We start from the raw sequence: 16,754 nt of genomic DNA, 5'->3' as shown, positions 1-16,754 counted from the left end.
GGAGCGAGCGAGGGGGGGAGGGAGGGAAAAGGAGAGAAAGGGAGAGAGGAGAAAGGCTGCTGGCAGAGAGCTGCGCAGAGAGCTGGGAGCAGCCGGACAGTCTGTGCCATGGAGCAGCCAGCGCCCGGCCTGCGTCGCCGCAGCGATGGCTCTGTCAGGGAGAACCTCTTCTTTCCTGTGCTCGAGCAGAACATGCAGCAGAAACTGGTGTCACTCTCCCAGTTGGGCCCGGAGCACAGCGACCCCCGCGTCAAGCGCTGGACCTGGGCAGGCACTGATACCCCCCCGGAGGGTGAGTCAGGGCCTGGCAGTACTGGAGGCCGAGGCGGGGCACCGGTAGGGGGGGGGGGTGACTGGAGACTGGGTGTGGATCCTGCAATGCAGGGGTGCGGATCTCACTCTGCGCAGTGTGCGTGTGTGTGTGTGGTACAGGCAGGACCGTGTCATTGTGTGTCTGTCATATAAGCAGGACCGTGTCATTGTGTGTATCTGTGATACAGGCAGGACCGTGTCATTGTGTGTCTGTGATACAGGCAGGACCGTGTCATTGTGTGTTTGTGATACAGGCAGGACCATGTCATTGTGTATGTCTGTGATACAGGCAGGACCGTGTCATTGTGTGTCTATGATACAGGCAGGACCATGTCATTGTGTGTCTGTGATACAGGCAGGACTTTGTTATTGTGTGTGTGTGTCTGTGATATAGGCAGGATCATGTCATTGTGTTTGTGATACAGGCAGGACCTTGTTATTGTGTGTGTGTGTCTATGATATAGGCAGGATTGTGTCATTGTATGTGTCTGTGATACAGGCAGGACCTTGTTATTGTGTGTGTGTCTGTGATACAGGCAGGACCTTGTTATTGTGTGTGTGTCTGTGATACAGGCAGGACCTTGTTATTGTGTGTGTGTGTGTGTCTGTGATACAGGCAGGACCGTGTCATTGTGTGTGTCTGTGATACAGGCAGGACCGTGTCATTGTGTGTGTCTGTGATATAGGCAGGACCGTGTCATTGTGTGTGTCTGTGATACAGGCAGGACCGTGTCATTGTGTGTCTGTGATACAGGCAGGACCGTGTCATTGTGTGTGTCTGTGATACAGGCAGGACCGTGTCATTGTGTGTGTCTGTGATACAGGCAGGACCGTGTCATTGTGTATCTGTGATACAGGCAGGACCGTGCCATTGTGTGTCTGTGATACAGGCAGGACCATGTCATTACGCGTGTGTATATGACCCTTGCAGGATGTCGTTTTGGGCGTGTGTCGGTTTGCAATGGCCGCTACCATCAGTGTGCTGGAGCTGCAGTAAAAATGACTGCACAGGGACATCAAATATTTACAAGCTGCAAGCAAAAGCAGACTGATCTGGGATCAGTCTCAGCTCTGCGAAAGGCTGCAGGTTAAGGGCTGCCTGGCGGGGTGGCCCCAGCACTGGGATCAGTGTCATTATTTAAATATACAAGGAAGAATGTAATTGAATACATGTGGCCAAGTACACTGACCTCAACACAGTCTTCTGCATTGGTCTCCACTGCCACGTCTGGGTCCCCAGAGAGAGGAGCCTGATGCTGATCCCACAGCGGAAGATGGAAGCCGTCTGCACCCTGGCCCCAGATTTATTTACGGCAGTGAAATGGCTGTTTGCTCTGCTAGATTTTATGATCATGCAAACGTCTTTCTCCTGTCAGGTTTGCGGAGGAGACTTAACAGCCTCTCTGCCCACCCCCACAGGTACCTATGGAAGCAGCCTCACTCCGGATCTTGAGGCCCTGCCTGGAATCATCGATGAATACAGTAATGACATTGGGCTCACGTGTGTGTGTGTGTGTGTGTGTGTGGGGATTATGTTTAAATTACATTGTGGGGACCATTTTTCAGAAATAGCAACCCAGTTACAGTGGCTGTCTGGGCTCAGCTCCCATTAAACTTGCTGGATGTTGGAAATGCTCTGTGGTTCTGTCTGACCTGGCAGTTCCTAATCTCTGCCCCTAGTGCCTCCTAGCCCTCAGAGGTCCATGTACCAGCGCTCTCTAAGTCATACTGACGAAAAGAGGAGCAGAAACGAATCACCAGCTGGAACCTCTGACTTCGCTAAGGTCACTGCATGGATCCTCCTGCTGCACACAGTGTACTGCTGTTTCCCTGATGGCCCTCACTTCCCACTATCTGCCGCCTTCATTCTGTGGCTTCAGTGTCTTCTATGAAAACATGAATGTTCCCTTAAGTACCCAAGCAGGGTGACAAGGCTTTAAAATTATATTTCACCCACAAACTGATGGGAATGTTGCTCCTATATTTCAGATGGAGCCACTGGGTGCAGAGAGATGCACTGTCAGCCTGCCCAGCAGCTCCCCCATCAGGCGCCCTGAGTCACCCGCCACCCCGACCAGGCGACCCTCTCTCCGTACCCCGAACCAGGGTCCTGGCACACCCAGAAGGTCTTATTTTTGTTTACTTTCTAATATCCACTTCCTTCCTATAACTGCTGTTGTTACTTCTTGTTTAACTGGAATGTACTTCCTACCTGGTTAATGTCAATGTGCTTGCAGAACTGCTGCTGTGTTTGTTGTGTGGCTGCTCTGGTTTACTGAACATTGGTGTCACACTGCCAGGGCAAAATCCTCCCTCCCCGGGAGGCGAGGCCAGTCGCCATGCCCTGGGGGGCTGTACCCCCCATCACCGCTGAAAAATGGCTCTGCATACAACGGCACAGAAAATAGAAAGCTAGATGGGGAAGAGAAGGGGGCCAGAAACCACGTCCCCTCTGAGAGGAGGTCATCAAGGACAGAGACTCCCGAGAGGAAGATGCCCAGGCCGGCGAGCAGAGAGCTGGCTGCAGGTCAGCCGCCTTTCCTTTCTGCCCTCCTGTCCCAGTGTTTGTGTGGTCTGGTCGTCCCTGACAATGATGTCCTACTTCCACCCCTGTGACAGATGCATCCCCAGTGACGCCTACAGGAAAGCCTGTTGCCGGGACAACAGATGCAGAGGAAGCCACTAGAATCCTGGCAGAGAGACGACGCCAGGCCCGTTTGCAGAAGGAGCAGGAGGAGAAGCAGCGACGTGAGCAGGAGGAAGAGGAGAGGTGCGTGTGTGTAGGCAGGACGAAGAGGAGAGATATATGTGTGTGTGAGCGGGAGGAAGAGGAGAGGTGTGTGTGTGTGGGCAGGATGAAGAAGATTGGTGCATGTGTGTGGGAAGAAGGAAGAGGAGAGGTATGTGTATGAGGGCCGAAGAAGGGACGTACGTGCATGCAGATAGGAGGGGGAGGAGGGGCGCATGAGTGCAGGAAGGAGGAAGAGGAGAGGTATGTGTGTGTAGGTAAGAGGAAGAGGAAAGGTGCGTGTGTGGGGGCACTGAGACGACAATATCTCCATCTTGAAGGCTGAGAAAGGAGGAACTGAGAAGGCAGCAAGAGGAAGAGGAACGACACTTAGAGGAGAAGAGGCAGAGGGAGGAGCGGGAGCGGAGACATGCACTGGAGGAGGAACGATGGCTCAAGGAGCAACGCTGGAGGGATCTGCAGGCCGAGCTGGAGAGAGAGGTGTGTGTGAGAGAGCTGAAGTAAAGGTGAAGACAGCACAGCTGAAAAGGGAGCCATTGGCAGGATTATTAGGGATCATGGCAGGATCATGAGCGATGCGGGGGTTTGTCTTCCTTACAGAGAGTGGAGGTGGAATTTCGGGCCAAGAAGGAGGCAGAACGTAAGCGCATTGAGAGGGAGATGCTGAAACTGCAGGAAGAGCAGGAGAGACTGCAGAGGAAAAAGGTGCCCATTCTCACGCATACAGCATTGTGGCTAAAAATCAGCTGTCACTTCTTAGCAAAGCTTAGACACACTCTTTCTGTCTCTCCAAAGAGGATTGAGGAGATCATGAAGAGGACCAGGAAGACGGATCCTGAGACCAAGGTCAGAATCCACAGTGTATGAACCCAGCACCATGCAATCATACACTCAGTGTATGATTTCGACCATGTGTGCACACATAGTCATTGTGCTCTGTGGTTTCATTTCAGAATTTACAAAAAGCCATGAGGTCACACACTCTTCTAAATGCTCCTGAAAAAGTGTAATGTGGTGAAGATCTAGACAGGGTAAAACACCCAAAAGAGTGTGCACATCTTTGTCTTTTTGTGACACTGTAGTGTTCACTGCATATATTCTTCTATCACTTCAGTGTGCACTGCACACATCCTTACCATTTTGTGTCACTGCAGTGTGCACTGCATGCATCCTTGTGTCACTTCAGTGTGCATCACTGGTTTGCACTCAGTAAAGCTGTGCTCTGTATCTGACTGCATATGGCTCACTGTCAGACTGGCCTTGATCGCTCATGCAGCTGTGTTGTGTCATGTCGACACAGAAGGATGCTGTTTGGGTGGAGCCGTCATGTCCTGTCTCTCTCTCGCAGTCTGTCTCATCCTCCCTACATGGCCTCAGAGGTAGGTGCATAAACAGTTCTGCCAGCCACACCCGCCCGCCCTGCATCACCATACTCCAGCCATGCCCACCATACTCCAGCCACACCCGCCCGCCCTGCATCACCATACTCCAGCCATGCCCACCATACTCCAGCCACACCCGCTCGCCCTGCATCACCATACTCCAGCCATGCCCACCATACTCCAGCCACACCCGCCCGCCCTGCATCACCATACTCCAGCCATGCCCACCATACTCTAGCCACACCCGCCCGCCCTGCATCACCATACTCCAGCCATGCCCACCATACTCCAGCCACACCCGCCCGCCCTGCATCACCATACTCCAGCCATGCCCACCATACTCCAGCCACACCCGCCCGCCCTGCATCACCATACTCCAGCCATGCCCACCATACTCCAGCCACACCCGCCCGCCCTGCATCACCATACTCCAGCCATGCCCACCATACTCTAGCCACACCCGCCCGCATCACCATACTCCAGCCATGCCCACCATACTCCAGCCACACCCGCCCGCCCTGCATCACCATACTCCAGCCATGCCCACCATACTCCAGCCACACCCGCCCGCCCTGCATCACCATACTCCAGCCATGCCCACCATACTCTAGCCACACCCGCCCGCCCTGCATCACCATACTCCAGCCATGCCCACCATACTCCAGCCACACCCGCCCGCCCTGCATTACCATACTCCAGCCACACCCGCCCGCCCTGCATCACCATACTCCAGCCATGCCCACCATACTCCAGCCACACCCGCCTGCCCTGCATCACCATACTCCAGTCACACCCAACCACTATGGAGTGCCACACTCCAGCCACATCCACCCCACCTGTAGCACCATATCCCTACCTACATCCCTTCGTCTCTTACTTCTCCCTCCTTTTAGTCACAGGACTGACACACACCACTGCTACGAGGATAGTGCTCCATCTTGTGACCAGAGAGGGGATAGCATTTTGATAGACTAAATAGAAACATGTTATCCAAATAAAAGACAGACTGTCTAGGCTCTTGCACAAATGCTGGACAATGAGGCAATGTTGTGTCTAGCAGGGACAGGGGAAGTCAACATGCAGGCAAATGTCCAGGTGAGTGGGCGGAGCTTCGGGCAGCTGGGGCCTCCAGTGTCCTGTCTCATTGGCCAAGAAGTGGACGACCTTGCAGATGAAGTTCAGGCCATGGATGTCAGGTGGGCTGCTGTATTGATGCCCAGCATTAAATTTATTATGATATGATATTATTTACCTTTATCTACAAAAATACACCCTCTAAAATCAGAAGAAAAAAAAATCTGTTCCAGTAATTATTAGTGGAGAAAAATATGCTCTTAAAGCATATTTTAGCTACTATCATAAGCTGCACATTTTTTCTGATTTGATGGTTGATGTATTTCTAGTAAATATGACTTTAAAAAGCTTTTCAAAGCAGCAATCATATATAATATCAATCCGATAAAAATAAATGGTTCCCTTGCCACTCTGGTTTAAAAAAAATGACCGAAATGACCACACTGGGTATATATTTGCATGGGCCTTGGGAAACTGAAAGCAGCTAAACACCGCTCAGGCCATGTCCTATCCTGGCTCTCCCATGTAGCCCAGTCTCTAAGGAGGAGCTCCTCCCTGTCCAGGGATTCTTGCCTGCTGAGATCCAAAACAAGAGCTCGAGCAGTGGGCAGGTCCTGGACGACCTGCTGCGCCTCACGGGCTTCGTGTCCAATCCTAAACTCTCTCCTGAGGCCAGCCTGGGTGACTGCAACAAAAACGTGATTGAGGGCTTCTGCCCTAGCGCTGACTCACAGATGATCCAGTCTCTGACCCAGAGGTCAGGCACCCTCAGCCTGCAGTAGTCAGGTAGTAACCCCATACCTGGTGTGATCATGTTGGAGTTACGATTGACCATGTCTTTCCTGTGCACTGACTGAATTCCCTTCTGGTTGCAGAAATGCCCGGAATACCACATGGATGGATCCGCAGCCGTCCAAAAGAGACCTTCCTGCAACCCAATGGAACCGGGAGACTTTACTTATATAGATGCCTGCACTGGAATCTCCTGCAAACTCCCACAGCCTCTGTCCCAGGGATACCTTCATCTGTCAATCTTGTGCTGTTTGTTTAATGTAGCATCTACTAGGTCTAACATGGAAGGCAATTCAGAGATGGGTTTAAGTATGTAGAATCTTTCTGTAGCGAGTGTGTTTGGCATATTGAGTCAAAGTAGCGCAAATGTGTGTGTTTGTGTAAATTTGCCAAAGAAAAGTCATGTACAGCAACCTGCTTTCACAAGCTGCACAGTCAAAAGCTGCAGCTCTGCGTCCGGACAGTATTGAAAGTTGGTGGCCACTCATTCACTGCACGTGTACAGAGCTATTAGCAAACATGACCTAGTGTGGAAAAGCAGCATATCCACATATTCTACATCTTTTGAAGGACAAATTAGCTCATACTATTTTGCAAATATTGCGTACTACTTAATAATAAGATTATCATCCTTACAAAATCCTGCAATGATGCTAACCCTGCATTTAACCAGCTGCTTTGTAAGTCAGGGTATTTGGGAGTGTATTGTGTGCTGTGGTTTTGTTGCAAATTATCATCCAGCTACCCCACCTGCAGAACTGGAGGTTAGGACAATTGCCCCAGTCTGGTCAGACTGACTGCCATGGGGAATCTGCACATAAATTATGTTGTGCTCAGATGTGTATAATGATTTGGGGGTTAGTGTTATATGCGCGTATATGTCATTTTGCACTGTGGTCACAGTGTCCTGCCACTGTTTTTTGAACCTTTTGTAATGTGTTTTGATGAATGAGTGATTACAAGGAGGTACGTGAAGATCACTGTGACACATGAGTTTACCCAATAAAGATGAAGCTCTGCACTGGAACGAAACAGAAAGTGCACTGTGGTCTCCTACGTCAAGAGGTGGCTGCAGCAGACAGCGGCTGCATAACCCATTGTAGACTTGATGCATGAAATTTAGCTTCAGTGATAAGAAAAATAAAATCTTACAACCAGATTTCGCTTGTGGTTGTCTGTCTGTGAACACACAACGTTCCAGAGAAATCTTTATCCTACTACTGTTGTAATTGGCACTCAGAATATCTTCCATTGATAATACTATATTCCGTTAATATTAATATCTTGTATATTCGAAAAAAAGCTCAGTTCCCAAAATGATTGCAATTCTATGCACTTTTGAAGCAGAACACAAGAATACACTTATACGCTTTGCAGTGTACCTTTTGATATTACTTCCGTGTGACTCTTCCCCCCTCCCATCGATGGACCGAAAGCTTCCGGGTCACTAAGATGCAGTGGCTCGCGCACCAGTAGGCTCATAAACTAAGCTAGCGCTTAAAAAATATGTAATAGTGGAAATTGGAGTCGTCACGTCATATGGAAACCCGTTTTCTCGCTCTGTTTGTTTTCGCAATTCAGTTTATAAACTTTTCCGTGTGAGGCCGTCTAGTACTTTGGTGTTGCGGCTTGTAAAGGGAGCGGTAAGTAATTCGCTAACTATCCGAGGCAACAGATAGACTGCCAGGGACTTTTTATTCTGTGGCTGCCCCCAGCACGGGCACAGCTAACCCTGTCTCCCTTGAACTCAGGTCTTTGGGGGGTGCCCTGGAGGGCTACACGGAAAACGATTTCTGTTTTGGATGCCGAGTAAATGTTTATTACAGCTCCGTAATAAATCACTGACTTGTATGCGATCCATTCTTTACCTGGTCATTATTATGAAATACAGGTTGAGAGTGTTAAACTGCCTCACTTCTAGGTTCAGCCTATCTCAGTTGCATCTTGTTATTTTTTTGATCTGTGCATATATCTGATTGTGCTGAATGCTTCTTCTTGAGTTCATTTTTTTGTGTCAAATGTTTTGCCGTCATTTGCGCAAGCAGCAGCGCTTATGTCTGCGACTAAATTCAAGTTCTCCAGGGATCCAGCTATCACTGTCACATCAAGGTAAAAGTAATGTCAAGACCGCGCCCAAGATCTCCCGTGCATCCGTACAGGTCAGTGCCTCGAGAGGTGGGGGTGGGTTATGTGTTTGAAGAGAGCCTCTCCTGGAGCTCCTCAGACAAGCATCTCCTGTCTGTTAAAACAGATTGAGTGCTTCAAAGAGGAGGAGTTCGGGGCATTTTGAAGATCATCACTGTCCCGACAGCCATGCTATGGATTTTGACTTACACAGACAAGCTGGTGAGAGAGGTGACACTTGGCCCCAAGGAGGCAGGTGGCACCGTGAAGACCGGCCCAGGGCAGGGTCACCAGACCAACACCGGATGTGGAAGAGAGGCCGTTCCCGTAGTCCCCAGAGACGATCCCCTCATGCCGGGAGCACTGTCAGGCGACGTGGAAGCCCACTATCAGTACTGGACAGGGGTCATGATGAACACCGACAGTCTTTTGGAAGATGGCCACAAAGCCCAGGGCAGCGGAGTGGCAGTGGTAGCAGGAGGGGCACAGCCTTCAATGACAACTTCCAGAGGTACCCTGAAGAAAGGGTTTTCTCCAGGAAGAGGGTGCCCTCGCCGGACACTCACTATGACGCCAGGCTCAACCTGAGAGACTCGCTTTCTGGATGGGACAGAGGTAGCCATAGCAGTAACCATCAGGAGCAGCAAGAATGGGTTCCAGAGAGAGGAGCAAGGGAGCACAGAGAGACAGCCTTCTACCATCCTGGACGAAGACAGAGGTGTGTCAGTGTTGGGGACATCGCCAATGGGTCTACCAGTTACTGCAGAAGCTCCCGCTTAGAGTGATTCCGGGACGTAGTGATCGGGTAACTGTGCTCGCAAGCCCAAGGCCATGAAGAGAAAGACTCACCTACTGCATGCCCCATGCAAAGGGTCCATTTGTCTGTAAGATGTGACTGATGCCTGTGTGTGTGAATGTGGAAGGTGACCATGTAGTGCAGAGCCCCAGAGTGCAAGGTTAGGACTGGTGGTGGGTGTGATGAGGAGCACTGAGTTTAATACTCTGTGTGTATGTGTGTTGAACACTGTTACTTGCTTTGTCAACACAGGTTTGTGGAAGGTGCTCATTCACCGGATTTCCAGCACTTACGGGAGAGATCAGGGAGGGAACATCGGGACCCCAGCAGCCCAGGGCGGGGGCACGTCATTGTGGAATACGACCATGGAATCTCAGACCACGGTCCGCCCTCGCAGGTCAATCGCTACTATCGTAGTGAACACCAAAGACACGGCCGTGAAGAGCGAGACTGGTCGGGAGAGGAGCAGCAGGAGAGGGTTCATCTTGGACAAAAGGAGCCCAGAGTCGGGCCATTGCAGGACAGGAGGAGCCCCGTGCGCGAAAGGAGGAGCCCCGTGCGCGAAAGGAGGAGCCCCGTGCGCGAAAGGAGGAGCCCCGTGCGCGAAAGGAGGAGCCCCGTGCGCGAAAGGAGGAGCCCCGTGCGCGAAAGGAGGAGCCCCATTCGGAATAAGGCGACCTCAACCCAAAGTTTGCCAAGACAGCAGGAATCACAGGCCAAACCCATGTCTCAGGACCTCCTTAATTGCCTGACAATGGATTCTAATGGGGATGTTGACCTTCGATATGTTGGACCCAGTTTAGCTACAAAGAAAATGCTGCAAATGCCACCACAGAGCAAGATCAAGGTGACAGGAACGCGGCCTGACAAAGGGGAGAGAACTCCCACTGCAGCATGTGGAAGAGACCGCCCCCAGGAGACTCTCACTATCAAGGTGGACATGGGGGGCCCTGCAGTAGGAAACAGGTATAGTATCGCTGCAGTTGTCGGGAGCTCAGGCAGTGGTTGAAAGTTCATGCTTCCCTCTTCTGCTCTCAGTACGCTAGGGCGTAAGCCACACTGGTGTTCATTGCTGCCTTTCTGCTCCCACTGTGGTCTCGTATCACCATCTTTCTGAGGACCATTGTGGTACAAACAGTGTTGTATGGCTACTGGTTTCTGCTGGAAGGATAAAGGACTACGTAGTCTGCTGTTGAAACTTGTTTGTTTCGTGAACTTGCCGACCTTGCATCTGTTATGGTATATCGTCTTATGGTATTGAGTACAGTTCACAGCTGGAGTGTGAAGTGCACCCTCTAGGCCTGAGATGGAGGAAGAGCTCCTTTAAGAAAATTGTGCTACATGGGGAAAAAACAGGAGCAGTGTTTTCTCATAATGTCCATTTTATTCTTCCTGTAGAAGAAGGTCTGTCAGTACCTGGATTTTGAGTCAAGGGGAGGATAATTTGAATTTACATTTTATTTATTTTTATTTAGCAGATGTTTTTGTCCGAAGTCACCTACAAATGAAGCAAATAGCACATTACAAACGGACATCGAGGAATCAAAACAGGATGAGTGCAGCTAGACTGAGCCTCTGTACAGGTACAAGTGTAAGCAGTATTGGAACAAGAGCTACACATCATCTTCCAAACAAATCAAGAACCTAGTAAGACGATTATTCAATGAACAGAAAGTATAACATTAAGGACATTCAGGGAAAATAGTTGTTTCAGGTTAGTACAGGAATTCCTGCAATAGGTGTGTCGAGGCTTTTCTTGAAGGTGGAGTGGGAATCTTATAACTGGATGTGGTTCATCAGCTCATTCTACCATCAGAGAACTGCACAAAAGAATCATCTGAAGTGAGACTCCTCACACGGTGGAGGAATCTTCAAGTGGCATTGTTTTGCTGATCGAGGACAGTAAGATGGGACTAGGTCTTGAGGAGCATCTTGGTGGAGATCGGTGCCTGTCCATTAATGGTTTTGAAAGCCATCGCCAATGACTTAACCTTGATGCAAGTGCCTATAGGGAGCCTAAGAAGAGGTAAAAGGAGGAATGTGACATGAGAGTATTTTGGCCGATGCCAAAAGGAACCGAAGAAGCTCAGTCTTTGGAATACAGTTGCATTTTTTTAAAATGACACCCGTGAAGGCTGGAATCTGACTCTGTTACCACAATGCCAAAAACCAGGTGAAGAACACAAGCAGTTATGGTAAACGTGCTCAAATAAGATCTAAGGTCTCATCAGTACATTCCAGTGTAAAGTCATTTATGATATATATTCATGTCTTCTATTGATGTGTAAATGCAGGAAGGAGAGTGGAGTATTTACATTTACCTCTTCCCACAGTTATGCACTAATGTGACTAAAGTCACCATTTCATCTGACAATTAATGATCATCGTCGTCTTGATCCTTAAGCAATGGATATGTATGATTTGGAGGGCTTGCAGGATGAAGCCCTCTGAAATGATTGGTAAATCAGCCTTTTTCAGAAGTTTTTGGCTGGCTGGCTGAATGAATAAATGACTATCAGTTTGCTCACATGTCTCATAACTGCGAGTTTTTGTGCTGAAGCAGTTGACAAACAGTTGTATCAGAGAGCTCTGTCACCGATTCAACATGTTAAATCAGCCAAAACAGCGCTGATGAGGACCAGCTGTGTCCAACTGTGCCTCTCACACCAGCACCACAAACAGTCACTGACTCTCAGCCCGACAGCTTTCAATGGCTGAATATTGCATCACAGAATACCCAACAAATGCTCAGGAGAAACTCATCAAAAATCCTTTCCTGTGATTCTTCTCATGAATGTGAAGCTGAAGCTTGAATAGATCCTGCAACCTCTAGGCATGAGTTTCTGTGTTCATCACTCATGAAGCTGAAAGCAGAAGCTTTTAATGGCTGTCTGGTATCCATGACGTCTGCTGGGAAGCCCAGGCCCCAAGGCAGGATGCGGAGTGGATGGTATGTCAGCTTTATCACTTCTCATCCGAGTGACCTTGCAGTAGGATGGAATACATACACTTGGGTTCAAGGGTGGAGCCTTGATGGATGCTAAGCGCAGGAAGCAGGTAGCAGATGCCAGATGGGGTCATTTGGAAGACATGAGCCAGTGATGCAGCAGCTCCGTCTGGAGGCTGAATGGTTGCCAGTTTTACACTGTCTTTAAAGAGAGGCCAGCTGGATGTTCTGGGACATGAACGCTGACCACCACCATGACTGTGCCTTGACACCGAACTGCATCATGCTTTTGTTCGTGATGATCAGTCGGCTAACTGATGAGTTGGTTTCTCGGCTACATGGGACCCATGAGCGTTAAGTTTACTTTCAAAGTGGACCTGTAGTTTTACAACTGTCAGAATTAAAGAACAAACAATAAAGCAAGAAACCAAACTGCCAACTGAAATCACTTCTGTAGGTTTCTGTATTCGATTTCCGTTGAAGATTCGAAGAGGGCCATGCTGTTGTATTTTCTTCGGTGATCATCTAGCTGACGGCATTACCGCCTTGGAATTTTACATTCTGGATGTGTCTGGGTTTCTGAACCAGCTTTAATCCCTACAGTCTTTGAGCTGAGCCAGCTAGCACTGGATCCAAAGTCAGGTTTTCTAATGTCTATTCAAGAAGGAGTCCACGGGTATAAATAGATAGAAGAATATGGATGAAGTTGCAAAGTAATACTTCCTTTTGTTTCAGTGTTTGTTTCATTTTGTTCATGGATTGAGAGACACACTTCCCATAATTTCAAAAATATTTCTTCCCACCGTTACCTGTTGCTGACAGTTGATAAGAATGCAATGTCCAGAACCTCATGTAGTCAGAGATGACCGATGGGATTGAGGAGCTTGAGCTTTGGCCCGAAGACACATCTTGGAGAACAGGCATACTGATGGCTGGTGTTTCCTCACCAGCTGTCTATCGGAGCTTCCTGTTTCCAATCACCCTCTGGATGTGATTCCACCCTAGAGCTATGCTGAAGGAAGCTTGCTATAGGCATCTTGTCCTGAAGCTGAACGCCCAGCATCCCTGGAGGAGAAACAGGAAATCTTACATTTATTGATCTGAATCAGTTGAGATACACAGTAAATTTGGAAGGGAAGCATGAACTTTCACTTGTCTCATTGGCTTTGAGTTGCCTGCCCGGGGGAGGTTTTCACCAGATGTAAACCTTATTCTCCAAACCATCTCCAACGCACCTAAAGTGATGCTGTGACCTCTTGAAAATTTTGTTCATAACTTTAACGAGAGACCACTCTGTAGATGATAAGTGTGACTGTCGCTCGTGTATCTGGGAAATGGCTCCTCCATGCTGGATCCCGAGGACCGGCCGCGACTGGTGGTGCTCTCATGTCAGCAGGACACCCTTAATAAACAGCCACTGACTCTCTCATGTCCTTCTAGCCAGTCACTGTCCTCGACGGACCGGCAGCTGTCTTTAGACCTGGTCAGCGTGGGCCGGCAGCGCCTGGACTTCCTGCCGGCACTGGAGCAATTGGGGACCCGTGGAGAGAACACATCCCATTCGGGGACATTTGCCCAGGAGATCATCACTCTAGTGCATCAGGTCAAAGGTCAGCCATACACGAGCGGCCCTCCTCCATCACGGAGTACGGGCAGCTTTTGCAGATTGTACAGCAGCCCTTTTCAGCATTGGTTATTTGATTTGATCTCTGTCTTGTTAACAGAACGCTGTTTTAAGAGGCCACTCCTGACCCTCAACCAGAGGTTCTCCACTGTCCAGAGTAGGCAGCTAAATGAGGATGTGGAGGAGGAGCAGGTGGAGGAGGAGAAGCCTGGACGAGCCAGCAGCCCCCGGATAAACAGGTTACCCCCCCACACTGGTACATGCTGTCGCTCACATGCAGTCTGTCAGTTGTTGTATGTGTGTCATACGTAACGTCATCTGACTTTTACAGACGCATCGACATGTCCCTGTCTGAGCTGAGAGCGTTCCGGAACGTCGGGCCCAAACAAGTAGGTGCAAAGGTGCTGTGTTTTATCACCGGATGGCAGTGCAGGATTCCTATCCTCTCTTCATCTTCACGATTGTTTCTATTTCGATGGCTCACAAATGGGCCACACGGTTCTGTTTGATCCTGTCGAATCACTTCCTGTTTCTCCTGTTTTAAGCGGCGAGCGCCGGATGACCCCAGTGACCTCCGGCATGACCTGGAACGCCGCCGGCTAGAGCGGCTGGAGGAGGTCAAGGTCACCATTCCTGGTGTGGGCTTTCGCCAGGCCCCTGGGAGGTGAGACAGACGAGTGCTTTGTGTCAGTGTGTTGGGACAGCAGTTACAATGACCCAGTGATGTCACAGTTATGTGAATGGTAGCAGTGCTGGGCACTCTGGGATAGCGGCTAATGGCAGTAACCTTTTGTCCCAGCATGCAGAGTGACACCGAGTTTTCCAGCAAGGCCCAGGGCAACTTAGGAGGCTGGACGGCAGCTGGGCAGAAGGGCAACAAGGCAGTAAGAGGCGGGACCAGCCCTCGTGGGGGGGGGTCACTGCCATAGTGCAATTTGGGCTGCTGGGAACATTAGTAGGAGTTTCTTTTAATTATCTACTTCCTATAGGGGGCAGCAACTCATGTCGTTGATGTGCTGTGTATCCCTCTAGGGGAGTGTCTCCGAGACGCGGCTTGGATTCACTAGACCTGGTTTCGGTCCGCAGAGCAAATCAAGCCGCATTCAGAACCGCCCTGGACCACGCTGGCGCCAGACTGAAAACAGTGCCAAAGGTCAGCTGCAGAGCAGCTTCGTGCCCGCCTTATGTTTGTATCCCTGAGGCTGTTTCTGTGTGTGAGACAGAGAGATGCTTGCTCTCCCCCGAGCCCAAGCATGTTCTCTCTCTCCCTCTTCCAGTCACCGATTGGTGAGATGGACAGATGAAGATACTCCAGCAAATGAAGATGCGTGAGGCTTGTAGAGGCGCTGGGCGACCTGTGGCCCTGCTGCTTCTGTGTGTAGCAGTATGCCCCACCAAATCCAAAGGAAGCGTTATTCCTATATTGTACCTCCCTGGTTCTGTCTGAGACATACGGTCCGGACTGCGGTGGGGGGGTTCTGAGTATGGACATGCAGGCGGGCAGTGTCACTTTGGGAGGCCATGTAACTGACACGTCTGCTGCTTTATGCTGCCAGCTGTTTTGTGGTCTATTCTCAACTGCACTGCAGGGAATCCGGGCCTGAATAAATCTGCGTTTTAAAAGGTTTGTTTCCTGTCTGTCTGTGTCATGGTGACGCATAGGGTCTTTAAGCACTCTCAGAGCCTGATCATGACCATTTGGCTGTGGGTCAACCTATTATGGATTTGATGGCCAAAAAAGGAAGACACAGAGCAGCCCTTGGGGGGTGGGGATATCAGCCCACTGGATCATCTTTCAGGTCATGGTGAAGGTCCAGCAGTGCGACACTGACACATGCAGCCTGAGGGCGGCCTGTATTGCACTGTTTGACAGAGATCCACCACACTGCATGTGCGCAGTGTGATGTTTACAGCTCTGGTCGCTCGGAAACTCTGCCACTGCTTTCATGTTTCATCCCTGTCACTTCTTTCATGTTTAGTGAATTTTATTTATGTTTAATGTTGATTCAAACAACTCCACCTCCCTGCCGTGGCATTTCGGTGCGGCTTCTTCTGCTTCCCCCCTGTCTCTGGGCCTTAGTTCTTAGTGTATCTCAGTATCATTGCCAGAGGGGTTTCACCCCTCCATCTGGTGCTGCCCTCCATTCTGTCTCAGGCAGCAGCTGCACCGTTTGTTGACTCGCTGACTGTAAGGGCTGGATGCTTAATGATCATGCTGTAAATTGCATGGATTAATACCTTCCAGATGGTGTAGCCTATTCCTGCGTCCCTGCCCTCCTCACTGACTTGCACCTGATCCCCAGTGCATCCCTGCCCTCCTCGCTGACTTGCACCTGATCCCCAGTGCATCCCTGCCCTCCTCGCTGACTTCCGCCTGATCTCTGCCCTCCTCACTGACTTGCACTTGGTCCCCAGTGCATCCCTGCCCTCCTCGCTGACTTCCGCCTGATCTCTGCCCTCCTCACTGACTTGCACTTGATCCCCAGTGCATCCCTGCCCTCCTCGCTGACTTCCGCCTGATCCCTGCCCTCCTCGCTGACTTGCACCTGATCCCCAGTGCATCCCTGCCCTCCTCGTTGACTTCCGCCTGATCCTCAGTGTGTTCCTGATCACCTCGCCGCCTTCCCCTGAGGCCCTCAATCCTTGGTGTACTGCTGCCCTTTTCACTGTGTCCCCTTGCACCCTGGTCCCGCTCCACTCGACTTGAGCTCTTGATGTCCCCTGAGTGGTGATGTCTTTCCTCCACCATGTTTCTGCTTTGTTGGCTCAGCTGTGTCATTCTTGCCATGTATTTCATTGCTGTATGTCCCCCTGGGGTTGCTACAGTTTAATATGTGATCAGCAGCACCTCCTGCGGTTCTGCTCCTCTCTTTCCTAGGATGGAGCTCTGCCTTCTGCAGGAGACCACCAGAGCTTTTAGGCTGGGCCCCTGATGGATGTTCTCAGTGACTAAT

At 50.2% G+C, this 16,754-nt stretch overlaps 2 protein-coding genes across 7 annotated transcripts; both read left to right on the top strand.

Annotated features, from left to right (window-relative positions):
• Positions 1-45: 45 nt before the first annotated feature.
• Positions 46-7,468, top strand: map7d2b (MAP7 domain containing 2b). 5 transcript variants are annotated; one of them, XM_049012409.1, is made up of 13 exons: positions 46-292; positions 1,732-1,794; positions 1,993-2,096; positions 2,302-2,438; positions 2,613-2,839; positions 2,932-3,082; positions 3,382-3,541; positions 3,662-3,766; positions 3,857-3,907; positions 4,410-4,440; positions 5,504-5,639; positions 6,047-6,303; positions 6,393-7,468. In XM_049012409.1, the coding sequence occupies exons 1-12, from the start codon at positions 109-111 to the stop codon at positions 6,297-6,299; spliced, it is 1,602 nt and encodes a 533-aa protein (XP_048868366.1). In that variant the 5' UTR covers positions 46-108; the 3' UTR covers positions 6,300-6,303; positions 6,393-7,468. The 5 variants fall into 5 exon arrangements, with proteins under 5 accessions (XP_048868366.1, XP_048868364.1, XP_048868363.1 ...); XM_049012407.1 differs by having other exon boundaries at positions 5,501-5,639; XM_049012406.1 differs by having other exon boundaries at positions 4,362-4,440.
• Positions 7,469-7,726: 258 nt separating this feature from the next.
• On the top strand, positions 7,727-15,423 carry zgc:112982 (uncharacterized protein LOC503771 homolog). Of its 2 annotated transcripts, none has more exons than XM_049011361.1 (11): positions 7,727-7,952; positions 8,384-8,468; positions 8,561-9,151; positions 9,482-10,195; positions 13,617-13,786; positions 13,901-14,039; positions 14,132-14,189; positions 14,346-14,464; positions 14,600-14,684; positions 14,833-14,953; positions 15,078-15,423. In XM_049011361.1, the coding sequence occupies exons 2-11, from the start codon at positions 8,428-8,430 to the stop codon at positions 15,089-15,091; spliced, it is 2,052 nt and encodes a 683-aa protein (XP_048867318.1). In that variant the 5' UTR covers positions 7,727-7,952; positions 8,384-8,427; the 3' UTR covers positions 15,092-15,423. The 2 variants fall into 2 exon arrangements, with proteins under 2 accessions (XP_048867318.1, XP_048867317.1); XM_049011360.1 differs by having other exon boundaries at positions 8,355-8,468.
• Positions 15,424-16,754: the final 1,331 nt, after the last annotated feature.

The sequence above is a fragment of the Brienomyrus brachyistius genome, chromosome 4 (assembly GCF_023856365.1).
Source record: "Brienomyrus brachyistius isolate T26 chromosome 4, BBRACH_0.4, whole genome shotgun sequence".
NCBI classification, from domain to species: domain Eukaryota; kingdom Metazoa; phylum Chordata; class Actinopteri; order Osteoglossiformes; family Mormyridae; genus Brienomyrus; species Brienomyrus brachyistius.
The sequence above is the reverse complement of the archived record's forward strand: the minus strand, read 5'-3'. Positions and strand labels throughout refer to the sequence as shown.